This window comes from Sinocyclocheilus anshuiensis, unplaced genomic scaffold (assembly GCF_001515605.1).
Source record: "Sinocyclocheilus anshuiensis isolate Anshui unplaced genomic scaffold, SAMN03320099.WGS_v1.1 scaffold850, whole genome shotgun sequence".
Taxonomy (NCBI): Eukaryota; Metazoa; Chordata; class Actinopteri; order Cypriniformes; family Cyprinidae; genus Sinocyclocheilus; species Sinocyclocheilus anshuiensis.
Window position 1 is genome coordinate 808429 of NW_015537937.1, and position 12913 is coordinate 821341.

The following is a 12913-nucleotide window of genomic DNA, read 5'->3' on the forward strand; positions in this document are numbered from 1 at the left end:
ATAACTCCGACTGGATTCGTCTGAAAGAAGAAAGTCATATACACCTAGGATGACTTGAGGGTGAGTAATTTATTGGCTAATTTTCATTTTTGGGTGAACTAACCCTTCAAGCGACCCCAATAAGGTGATATTTAGCCCCTAAAATTAGAATTTACCAGGGGAACCCCACCAAAAACGTGTATATTACCCCACAGAATGTGATTTTTACCGGGGGATCCCCCTCGAACCGCCATGGTCTAGTTTTGGGCTAGTTTTGAGTAGCAATTGGGCGTGTTTTGTTGTGAAAACCTGGCAACCCTGACCAGCCGTCAGAGGATTACGCAGGCTTCCTCGAACAGTTATGTTCACGATTTCTGATTTGCTTAACGTAGGCTAGGCCTATAGCCTACTGCGTGAGGGTGCTGTGCCTGGATGATGACAGGTGTCGGTGATCATTCTCAAGTGATCAGCATTAAGCACTGCTGCTGTTGTATCAGTCAGTGGTTAGCAGTCAAGAAACGGGACAAGGGAGGTCATGTACAGGACGAAAAAATTAAGCCCAATATACGGGACGGTTGGCAACCCTAGACACACCGGAAATCGTCCAGACTCGCTCGCTCTGACTGCAGTAAAACAGTGCTGAGCTGGATTTTTCATAAAAGTAAACAAAAGAGCTTTTCTGTCTGTGAACCTTGAGCCTGTATCTACAATCAAGATATTGTAGATGATACACGACCATAATCAGATCTGATTAAACTATAAATGTGGCTCGTGTTATGAGAGAGGGAGAGAGAACTTTCAGTGTTTCTGCTATTGTTTGGTTATTTCCTTTCACAGCTGCACATATTTTGAGTTTTTTTTTAGTGTGAAACCGCAAACGTCTCAACATATAACACAGGATGAAATGCGGGATCACCCGAGACGTTCACATCCGTTAAAAGGGGGAAAAGTCTGTTACTGATCTGAGACAAAACTATCGAGCCTGTGTTAACCGGGTTATGACTAGTCGGGCTTCATTCGTGAAAGAATTGATGTTTTTTAACGAATCTTTGAAATGAACGAATCATCGTTCACGTCCATATTCTGAGTCCATTTTGTATCTTAGTATCAACGTCAAGCCTTCTTGAAGCTTATGACTGCCTTCCTGCATTTAAAGACTGAATCTAGAATTGGGTAATACTTTTAAATTCCTAACATAATAATTTTACTCTCAGCACAAGCAAATTAATAAACATCGTTTCGTTCGGCATTTCGAATAAAAAACGAGGATTTCTGCAAAAAGAACACAATTAAAATGACATAACGTTATTTAAATCATTCAACAGCTTCCAAAATAGAGCAATAGTGTTGTCACTTATTGTTGTTATTTGTGGGGAAAACTTTTATGATCCTCCTATAAGGAGATTGTATAGACACATAAATAGGCTAGACATCTTTCAGTCGACTCAGAAACTGCATGATTCAATGACTGACTCACAGCAGAAATTACGCCTACCTAGCGTAATAATGTTTATTGATTTTTTATATATAGATATTCATCCATTATAACAAAATGAAGAAAAATACCGATCTGTTTTGTTATCATTTGTGGGGAAAACGCTTAAATTCTCTTTCTGGTTTTTTATTTGCTCGGGGGCTGATGCAATGACTCGCTCATAATATACAAAACCCTAACCACTTGAGTAGAAAGTCGCTGAATCAATTAATTTGCGAAATTATTCAAAAGAGTTGAATCACTTGATGAGTCAATTGAATCCGAATCCTAACCACTAGTTTGATCGCGTCGTTCGCAGTGTGGATGGGGTGTTATCATTATTTCCTGTGGGCGGAGGAAGGGAGAGGCTTGCCACTGCAAACCCATCTCACAGTGAGACCACAGACCCACACGCATTAACCACCCGGACCGAGGACACGCCGTGGAAGGGCGAGCTGGACTCTCTGCCCACATTTAGTCATTTATCTGCCCCTTTGTTAGTTGTAGGCAAGGGAATCGCGTGTTTTAGTTACTTTATAACCAGCTGTTGATTCAGAGTAGCCCACGGAAACAAAGACTCCTCAAGACACGGGCGAGCAACTGGACTGTTGGACCAAACGCTGCCGGAGGGTTATTTCCATAGCAAATGTGGTTTTAAAAGAGCACCTGATAGCTTGATAAATCGCCGGGGACACGTGTTAAGGTAAGGAACATCAACATATCACTTTTTATGAAACTTTAGTGCCAGAACTGTTTGTTGAATGTATTATTTCTAAGGGATTTTGAGCTTTAGTGTTTGATCTGGAGAGTGATCTTGGGTTAAGAACTTAGGGTGGGGATGTCCCATCCATTGCACTTCAAAGGACAGTGGATCTGCCCCAAAACGGGATTCACAGATCATATGCGAACAATGTCCCTTCAGGCTATGTCTTTCCCAAACGTCTGTTATCTTGTATCTATTTGTCGCGTCTTATGTGTCCACAGCATCTGTTGTAAGTCATCCACTCCAGGCCTGAGAGAGAGTCCCGGCGGGCCCGAGGGGGTTGAACAATGCTTTATTTGGTAGTCGCTTGTGTAAATGTGCCTCCCTGGAAGTCGAAATGATGTAGCCGTTTTTTGCGCGAGTCATGATCCTGTTTGGGGCATGCTGAACACATTAGACCACCAATGATTTAACTGATATGAACGCACCGAAGAGTCATATTGTGCCTCAAAGCGCATCGACTGGGAGAAGTTTGGCATTGTTACAGCACCAGGACTAAATATGACTGCATGTAATGTTATTAAAGGGATCGTGCTATGTTAGGAGAAATTGAATCATGGCATTAGACACGGACAGCGCTGTGAAGTGCTTTCGGCTCAGTTTTACAAGGAAAGATTCCGCATCGGATCTGCATTAAAACTCTCACATCCTACGTATTCAGGTCACGTGATCGTGTGGAAGAATGTTGTATTTTTTGCCGGATGTCTTAAAGGTGTCCTCATTAAAAGGTTTCCGTTATAAAATAAAAGAATAGGGATTTTGAAATATATTTTAAAGGTACACAAACATACCATAAAGATTCCATTCATATCAGTAGCCTGATAAAAGCTGCTTTTGTATACTAAGCGGGTCGCCTCATCTGGGCAACATCACGTGACCAGCTGAATATTATCTTTGGTTGAACTCTTTTGCTCCTTAATTAATCTTGGCTGACTGAAAATAGCACATTCCTGCAATTTCCAAAAAAAAAAAGAAAACGTAGGTGATTACTAAAGTTCAGACTGTTTTAACCTACAAAATTAACCGTGGGTTTATTATAGTAAAAGTGTAGTCACCATGTTGTTGTTGTTTTTTTTTGTGTATTTATTACCATTTGTATAACCAAAGTTTTACTACAAATACTATGGTTAAACTATGGTTAGTGTAGAAAAACCATGGTTAATTTGTGGTTAGTAACCATGTTTTTTCCCGTAAATTTTCATAATTTTTTTTCCGACTAGTGTAGTGTCGTAATATAAAGTTTGTTGTTTGTCTCTTATCCTCACAGAACCTACCCTTATAGAAATACCATGGTAACCACAGTCTCTAACATTGTTACTACAGCTGTTGTTACTACAATATAAAATGGGAACTTGGTGTCAGCCACCACAAAAAGAACAGGGGCAAAATTCAAAGCTTAGTACACTGTTTGAAGGAAGTCCATATTGTTTATGGTTAAGTGGTAACAGTAAATGTGGTATCTGTGTTATTGTGGTTGAAGCCAAGGTTGAAATATCGGGGGGTTTTTTATTTGAAAAGGCTAAAATTCTTTTAAAAATTATAATAGATATAATAAATACATTTTAAATAATATCTATCTATCTGTCTATCAAATTATGAGCACCAGCTCTATGCAAAGATTTTTGGAAAATTCTTATCACAAATGACTAGAAGAGTCATGGAAATTAATGGTAAATTTTTTAGCATGGATGGATGGTTTTGTTTTCTGTTGTCTTTTAGGGTAGAGAAGAGGATAAAATATGTTGTGCAGTTCTGTTCTCTGAAATATATCTTTTTTTTTGTGTGTGGAAAGAGTGAATTCTAACTGCAGAGGGGTGTGGCTGTTTTTTCTGAAGCTCCTATCCCTGATTGAAACAAAGCTGTTTGCTGTCATATAAAAAGAAAAAGAAATGGCAGGCTGTGGCTCCTCCTGTGTGTTTGTGTGTGCATGTGTGCGCACGTTTGTGTCTGTGTAATGCTCTGTTATTAACAGCATAGTCTCTTACCACATAAGATAAGAAAGAGGTTGGATCTGAACATGTACGGGCAACAGGATAAAGATAGTGTGTTCAAATCATACAACTTTAATGACTCTGTGATGCAGACTTTTGAACTATTTAAATTATTTTAATCATTAATTGTGATGAGTGACACTTGGGACAGACAAAAATTATGTTGAAAATGATATTCCATAATTATGATCGGTAATGCAGACCCACCAAGTGCTGAATGTTAAAGTTGTTAAAGTCTATTTTCCAACTGTATTCATAACATCTTATTGTGAAATATTCAATGTATAGTTGGTGTTGTTTTTTTATACCTCCAGGTCTTCCAGTTAAAATGACACACTTCTCCCTGGTGACACATTCACAACTTCTCTAATCATTTAGTCTGCTTAAACCATCTGCCTCAATTTTGTAGTGCAACAACTGATGCATAGAACCAAGTCCCCACTGTACATTTCACTGTTACACTCGGATGTAAAGTGACGTGACATGTGGCCAAGTATGGTGACCCATACTCAGAATTAGTGCTCTGCATTTACCCATCCAAAGTGCACACACACACCATGAACACACACCCGGAGCAGTGGGCAGCCATTTATGCTGCGGCGCCCGGGGAGCAGTTCGGGGTTCGGTGCCTTGCTCAAGGGCACCTCAGTCGTGGTATTGAAGGTGGAAGAGAGCGCTGTACATTCACTCACCTACAATCCCTGCCGGTACGAGACTCGAACCCACAACCTTTGGGTTACGAGTCCGACTCTCTAACCATTAGGTATTATGTATGTCATAATACAGAAGAAAATATCAGTTGCTACTTGCATTTCATCATTTCACACCTACTTTATTGCAGGTGTTCAGGGTCAGCTATTATGCTAAGCATCTATATAAGTAGGGTGCCATGTAACCTGCTATTGTGGATACGACTGATAAAGGATAGTGTGGGTGGTAAAGGTGGGTGAGACATGGAGTTAGAATGTGTCGATTGTTTGATTCCGATATGAATGCTGTGTTCCAGACAGGCCCTTTGACTCACTTCCTGTCGTCCCCCCTGTTATGACACATTAACAATGAGACGGGATGGGGGCAGGGATTTGAAAACAAATTGCTCATTATAATCTGAAGGGTCCAGAGTTTTTTAGACTTTTCTAAAAGTGCTTAGAGAGACCAAAAGTATTTGACTTTGTGTTTGCTGTAATAGTCACAGTTTACTGTGAGGAGGAGTATTACAATCTAGTTTAAAGCTAAAGTTTTTTTTCTGTAGCATTGAACAGAGGTTTAAAAAATAACTATAAAGTTTGTCATGATAGACGTTGAGCCTGCAAGAAAGTTTGAAGTATTTTGAAAACCTTAACCTCAAGTTTGAAGGTTTTTAGTTTGAATTGGTTTCAAAACCTGCATGTTGATAGATACAAAAATATAATAAATATAATAATATTCTAATAAAAATGTAAGTGGTTATTGCCTGTCAAAAACATTTTTGTTGTGGATAGTTGCCAGTGCTTTCACATGTGTTATTATCTGTGAATTATATGCTATCATATCTATTTAATTTTTCATTATGTTCATAGCACAAATGATGCCCAATGAGTAACATGGTAAAGATCAATAGAGGGTCTGGATTTACAATAAAATCATTTCCCAAACACTCCCCTGTCTGTCATTGTTCAGAAAGAAAAGGTCCCGCCCCAAACTCACACCATCTAGAAGATGATATGTCTGGCTGCTCAAATTGATAATGCCGCAGTGTTTTGCTTAAGGGGACATCAAAGCCTTGCTTATAGTATTTTAACATTTTAAAAGTGATGCTGTACCTTTAATGTATTGGGAAGATACCTTCACTGCAGTGTGAGTTGGTGTCTCTTTGCAGAGGTGGAGTTTCCCCTAGACCAGGGCTGTCCAAACTCGGTCCTGGAGGGCCGGTGTCCTGCAGAGTTTAGCTCTAACCCTAATTAAACACACCTGAACCAGCTAATCAAGCTCTTACTAGGCATAGAAACTTCCAGTCAGGTGTGTTGAGGCAAGTTGGAGCTAAACTCTGCAGGACACCGGCCCTCCAGGACCGAGTTTGGACACCCCTGCCACAGACGGTGACCAACAGACACAGTCTAGGGCAGGGCTGTCCAAACTCGGTCCTGGAGGGCCGGTGTCCTGAAGAGTTTAGCTCCAACCCCAATTAAACACGCCTGAACCAGCTAATCAAGCTCTTACTAGGCATACTAGAAACTTAAAGGCAGGTGTGTTGAGGCAAGTTGGAGCTAAACTCTGCAGGACACCGGCCCTCCAGGACCGAGTTTGGACAGCCCTGCCCTAGACTGTGTCTGTTGGTCACCGTCTGTGGCAGGGGTGTCCAAACTCGGTCCTGGAGGGCCGGTGTCCTGAAGAGTTTAGCTCCAACCCCAATTAAACACGCCTGAACCAGCTAATCAAGCTCTTACTAGGCATACTAGAAACTTAAAGGCAGGTGTGTTGAGGCAAGTTGGAGCTAAACTCTGCAGGACCCCGGCCCTCCAGGACCGAGTTTGGGCACCCCTGGTCTGTGGTAAATAATCGCCCATCACTTAGCAATGTGTGTCACGGAGGGGGATTGGCAGGGTGAGGCAGTTCAATTAAGGAAATTGCCACCCTGCTGTGGAGGGGTTAATGGCCACTCTGTGCGTGTTTGTCTTGACAGTTACTTAAATCAGCAGGTAGTGGATAACTGAGAACAGCCATTTAAGAATTCCTGTTTAAAAGCAACCTTAAAGCGAAAACACGCTGTTGAAGCTCCGGCTGAAAGAGGCATAAAGCTTTTTCACATCTTTATGTGTTTGTATTAGTGGTGCTTGCATTCTGTATTGAAAGAGATGCAATTTAAAGACTCTTATGAGCTGGTTATTCTTAATGAATCAAAAACACGCGACTAGTAGCCTATAGTTGCTTTGTTTCAAAACGGACATGACTGAAAATGACTCTCACTGAAATATAGGCTTATGTAAAATTTCTCTCTTCCGCAGTGTTTGTGCTATTGAATGAATGATGCATATACCTCACAATTTCACTTTTGTTTTTCACAGAACTCAAAAAGATTGAATTGAATGACAGTTTATGCACACTTGTAAGAATCAAAGAAGCTTCAAGCAGCTGAAGGAGTGTTTTCTCTCTCACACACACACACACACACATTAGATTTACATCTAGATACACACCCAGACCTCAGGGCTGCATTTTCAAGGCCTTGACACACAACGCAGCCTTGGGGAAAGCAGACAAGGCAAAATTGAGAAGCTCTCTGTCTCTCCCACACACATACTCTCTCTGAAGATAGTGTTACACAGTGCGACTGAGAATGAAATGGCAGGCTGAAGAACCAGCTGTCTCGCAGCTTAATCTGCTTCTGTGTCAGCCAGACAGGTGAAGACTTGTAAATGTGGAACTGTCAAATAAATGACCAGTGAAGTCACTTTGAGGAGCTTATATTTGAAACTTAGACTACTATGATGTCACTGGTTTGAGATACATGAAGTCAGAGATTTTCTGCATATTATTGTTACCATGATGACATTTTTCTTTAAATAGTTCAGTTCATCAGCAACTGTGTTAGTGGATGTGACAGAAACCTGATTGGTTAATGTAAACATACACTACAGTTCAAAGATTTGGGCTCAGTACGTTTATTTTTTATTTTTTAAAGGAATCTAATACTTTTATTCAGCAAGGATGCATTAAAACAAGTGACCATAAAGACATTTTCCATTTTAAATGCTGTTCTTTGAACTTGTTTTGGCTTATCAAAGCTGCTTCTTGCTCGTCAAAAATCTTCATTTCCATAAAAATATTAAACCGCACAACTGTTTTCAACAGTGATGGTGATAATAATAAGAAATGTATTTTTGGCACCAAGTCTGGTTTCTCAAGGATCATGTGACACTGAAGACTTGAAGTAATGACTGCTGAAAATTCAGGTTTGCCATCAAAGAAAAATATTTCGAACTGTAGTGTAAATTAAATTAAATTAAATTAAAAGTAAATGTGAGTTGGATTTGGTTGGTGAATTTGAATTCTGTGGATGGTGTGAAGATACCACAGTGAATCACCCTGAAGCTCATATGATTCTTTAGAAGGAATAACCCGGAAAACATGCTCTGACACACCAATGATGTGTTCAGATAGGAACTTCCCATGCCTGAGTCAGCAGCCTAGACTGAAATGTGTTGCACTGTGTGTCCTTGGACATTTAAAGTGATAGTTGTATGTTCTGATCTGAAACTGCACAGTTGGCTTTGAGATAATTAATTACATTATTTACATTTACATGTGTGTATAGAAAGGAAATAAATGTATTATGATGTGTTTTGTCCTGCATCTGTTCTCATTTTATCTCTCTGTTTTAGTTTCAATGCCAATATAGTGTGCTTCATAGAAGTGTTGATTTTGTAATCCTGAAAGCAGGAAGAGAATTTGCATTTTTGAGTGCTGAGTGATGCACAGTAATACCTCACACTTAATTTTTTATTAAAACAAGTTGCTAAAAAGGACTGTGACTATGAAACGGATGTTAGTTTGCATGCTTTTTTTATGACTCTGAAAACTATTGTTGTCCTTTTATAGCAGCTTGCTTGCAACCTGTTTTGAAACTTAGTTTATCAACTTTACAATTTTTGGATTGACCTGCAAATTGATGTCATGACTGAACGGCTTTATAAGCACAACAAAAACTTTATTACCAAGGAAGTGCAAAATAGGTATTAAGGTAAAATATAGGTAAATAAATAACATGAACAAAAAAAAAAACCTATAAATTTAGCAACAAGGAATAAATTGCATACAATGTAAGAAATAAGGGGAAAAAATAAAAACAGAGGTGCTTGTAATTTTCTGCCAAGACATTATCCGTTAAGTAAATGGCCATTTCCTTTAACCCTAAAACACAATGCAGTATGAAATTCCAAAACAAACACATGCGATTCCAAAATTCCAAAATCAATATGAAAAGTTAAGTTGTATGTAAAATTGGTCATTTTTCACAGACTTTAGTTAAAGTGAAGTTATAAATTACAGAGGTGTCAAAAGAATAAATATAGAAAAAATGAGTACATATGCCAAGACAAATCACTCACTGTCCTTCATGTTGTCTCTCTCACAGCTCACATATCTGTGGAATTAGTGAACGGCACCAGTGTACTGAAAGAAGCACTGTTGGCTTATCTTCAAGTGTTCACAGGTCTTGTGTGTGTGTGTGTGTTTGTGTAGATAGAGTAACGGTTGAGTCTACTGCAGTTCACCCACCCATCCAGTCTCAACAGCACACATGCCTGTGTTTTGAACAAAGAAATATGAATTTGTGTTGATATCATTCATGTCACATGTATCTTCTGCTTCAGAACAGCTGGAGTTTTGCTGGATTTGCCCCTGCTGTGTGTGTGTATTTCTCATGCTGAATTGTGAAAAGTAGCTCATCTGTGACTGAAGTGCTGTTTTGGATGCTAAGTAACAGCATTGTGTGTTTGTACTCACTGTCATTCCTAATAAGGCCAAATCCGCAGTGTTTGGCACTGGTGTCTGTACACTAGACAGATTGAGGCAAAAGGACCTCCTCCTCTTTGTTTCATCAGTGAGGTTTCATGGGAAGAGCAGATCCATCGTCTTACCAAATATGAGAGTAGAGTCTCTCTCTTTTTCTGGATGTCTGTGTGTACTTGTTTGACTTGCGCAAAGTAAAACCTTCTATGTGTCTCTTTGCTGACTAGTAATAATAAATAAGCCTTAACTTGCTCTGTAGTATTTGACTTCACAGTATGTGGTTGTAAAACGTTAACCCTAGGTTACTGCAGTAGGTCTGTCTGTCTAGGGCTGCACGATTTGGAGAAAAAAATCTAATTGCGATTTTTCTGATCAAAACTGCGATTTGCGATTTAAAATGCGATTTATTACTATTTCATAAAAGAGCTACAGGTTTGTTGTGGTGGTTTTAACAGCACCAAAGAAATACCAAGTATTATCACAAACTATGCTACTGTTTATTTAAAACCTCTTAAACATTGTGGCCATTTTGTTTTATAAAGTTGTCATGATGCAAACATCTGTCATGACAAATTAAGAAAATAACTACAGTATCTTAATTAAAGTTAAATGAACAATTATATATAAAATATTAAACTTTTAAGAACCCAAACACACTGTAAACAATTCTACATCAGTGAAACACTGACCATAACCTACATTAAGGTTGAAACAATGACAGCAAAAGTTTTTGCCATTTAACCCTCTGGGGTCTGAGGGTGTTTTGGGGCCCTGGAGAAGTTTTGGCATGCCCTGACATGTTTTTTTTTTTTTTCAGTATCTTAAAAAAAATGTTAATGGCTAAAGTCTGATAACACTGTATTCAGCACAAACTGGGCTACAATAATTTGTGAGCAGCATGAAAGTACATGTTTGTGTTTTTGAGAAAACAATGTTTATGCATGGTTAGTAAAAAACTATTTTTTTAAGTCACTGAAATAAGGCCATAAAACACATACAGAACGTTTGTTCACAAGACTTTTGAGAATGTGGTAGACTAGAGTTTTTGCTACAAAATGATGTGAAAATTATCCTGTTCACTTATTTACAGAAAACAATAATATTCTCTTTAACAGAGAATATTTGTTTTGGACGTGACTTAGTTAATTTAAAGGTAGACATTTCAGGCTTTCTATACATATATTGGCCTTTTGGCCATGCATTCATCATAGATTTGTCTGTGATACTTCTGCAGGTGCTGATACAGGTTGGTTGTGTTGCCTCGCGAGGTCGACACAGACGTTCGGCAGGTTTTACAAAGTACTTGCCTTTGAAGTACATCAGAACGTACTAACGTAACTAACCAAAATAATTCCAAACATATGCGGTGCTTTTTCGTTTAGGTACCAAGTCGTCTGCAGACACACTTTGTTGGGAAATTGAAATGCTGCTCCCGCTCGCGCTTATCTTTTCCAAATGGCTTTATTTGCTGGTTCAGTCAGCACGTGCAGTGAATGCCCCCTATTGGTTAAACTCTGCATCAAAGTAAAATGCGCATGAAGCAAACTGTCAAAAACTACGTAGATGCTTGTTAAATCTCTGATAGTCCTTCATCGAAATAATCGCAGCTCTTGCGATTTGAAAATCGCACCCTTTCAAATCGCGATTTCGGTTTACAAACGATTAATCGTGCAGGCCTATGTCTGTCCCTGTAGTACAGTCACTTTAGATAAGAAGCTGTCTGTTATATGAAGAATCTCTGTCTGCAGTTCTGTGCAAGCTGTTGGAATGTTTTACTGTGACCATGCATTTGTGCTAGGAGAAACAGGAAGTGACCTTGTAACACTCTGCCTACACATTGAGAAGACATAAACACATGTGCATGCCCTTTCGTCTAAGTGTTACAGTGTTTTTCACTGCTATTGGTTTAGTCAACATGCTCCATATTTAATTAAATTCTTCTTTGCAGAAATATTATTATTATTATTATAAATATTTGTTTATATAGATTATTTTTTTAAATGTTCTTGTGTTGTTTTCAGATGGACGTGAGGCTGCTCCTGATTTCAGTTCTTCTGGGACTCAGCAGGGCACAACTAGGTAAGAACTTCAGATTTTAAAAGCATCAGATATACAGTGGGGTTCAATAGTCTGAGGCCACTAGTGAAAATGCTTCTATTGTTTGTTTTATTATCCATCCGTCCATTTTCTGTAGTGAATATATTTTATGTTGCACAGTTTTAACATATTTAGTGCCAGATTTACTAAACAGGGCAAATTAGCGTTAGAGTGCAATTCCATAAAAGCGCTGATGGGAAAGGAAAATTGTGAATGTGATTTACTGACAATGCATACATTAAAGAACACAGACGCAGCCAGATCATTTCCATAACGACCAGCGCAATCTACCAAGAGCAGCACAAATTACCACCTGCTTTAAGACTTTTCTGGGTGTAAAAAAATGGCGCAAATACCAGTAATTTGACGAGCGCAAAGGTTAGTAAATCACGTTGCGTGATTCATTTTAATACTCTCCTCCCATAAATTTTGCGTCTGAAAAGGAAACTCCTACTAATGCCTATTCAGTAAGGTCAGGCGCACAAATAACTGTGACCACGCCTTTTCAGCGCTAATTCTTCACTGCGCATCTTTAGTAAATCCTGACAGTGCAATTTTAACGCTAAAAGACTGTTTGCGCTGGCGCATAATTGGATATATGATCTAGAGCCCAACCAATATGGGTTTTTTGGGGCCGATACGATACCGATATTAGGGAGTAAAAAAAGTCCGATATCGATATATCGGCCGATATTTTTTGTGTATATTATAGTACAGTACCAGTCAAAAGTTTTGGACACTTTCCCATTTGAGGGTCCAAACATTTGACTGGTACTATATATAGAATACAGTATATACATAAACAGAATATATATACATAAACACATTTTTTGCAATGATCACTCAAATGTGGTGATCATACACTTATAATGACGTGACAAAGATACGCAATGGAGGCAGGGCATTTAACAATTTAACAATAAACTTTATTATCCAAAATGAGTCTGACATCAGTGCACTGAACAGTAAAGTTCAAGTTCATTCAACTTTAATTCAATTCAATTCCATTCAACTTTATTCCTTTGAAGTTTATTTCACTTCGGAACATTCATTCACGGATTTGCACTACTGTCTTCACACACAGACAAAACTTACTAGAGAAGTGTGAAGTGTGACATA

At 38.7% G+C, this 12913-nt stretch overlaps 1 protein-coding gene across 1 annotated transcript in view; it reads left to right on the top strand.

Moving 5' to 3' along the window:
- Positions 1 to 1799: 1799 nt before the first annotated feature.
- The window catches only part of LOC107659805 (integrin beta-1-A-like), a 23663-nt gene continuing 12549 nt past the window's right edge, over positions 1800 to 12913 (top strand). The window contains exons 1-2 of the mRNA XM_016448838.1: positions 1800 to 2156; positions 11719 to 11776. Coding sequence (XP_016304324.1) covers positions 11719 to 11776 — 58 coding nt within the window. The 5' untranslated portion in view covers positions 1800 to 2156. The remainder of the gene's footprint in view (positions 2157 to 11718; positions 11777 to 12913) is intronic.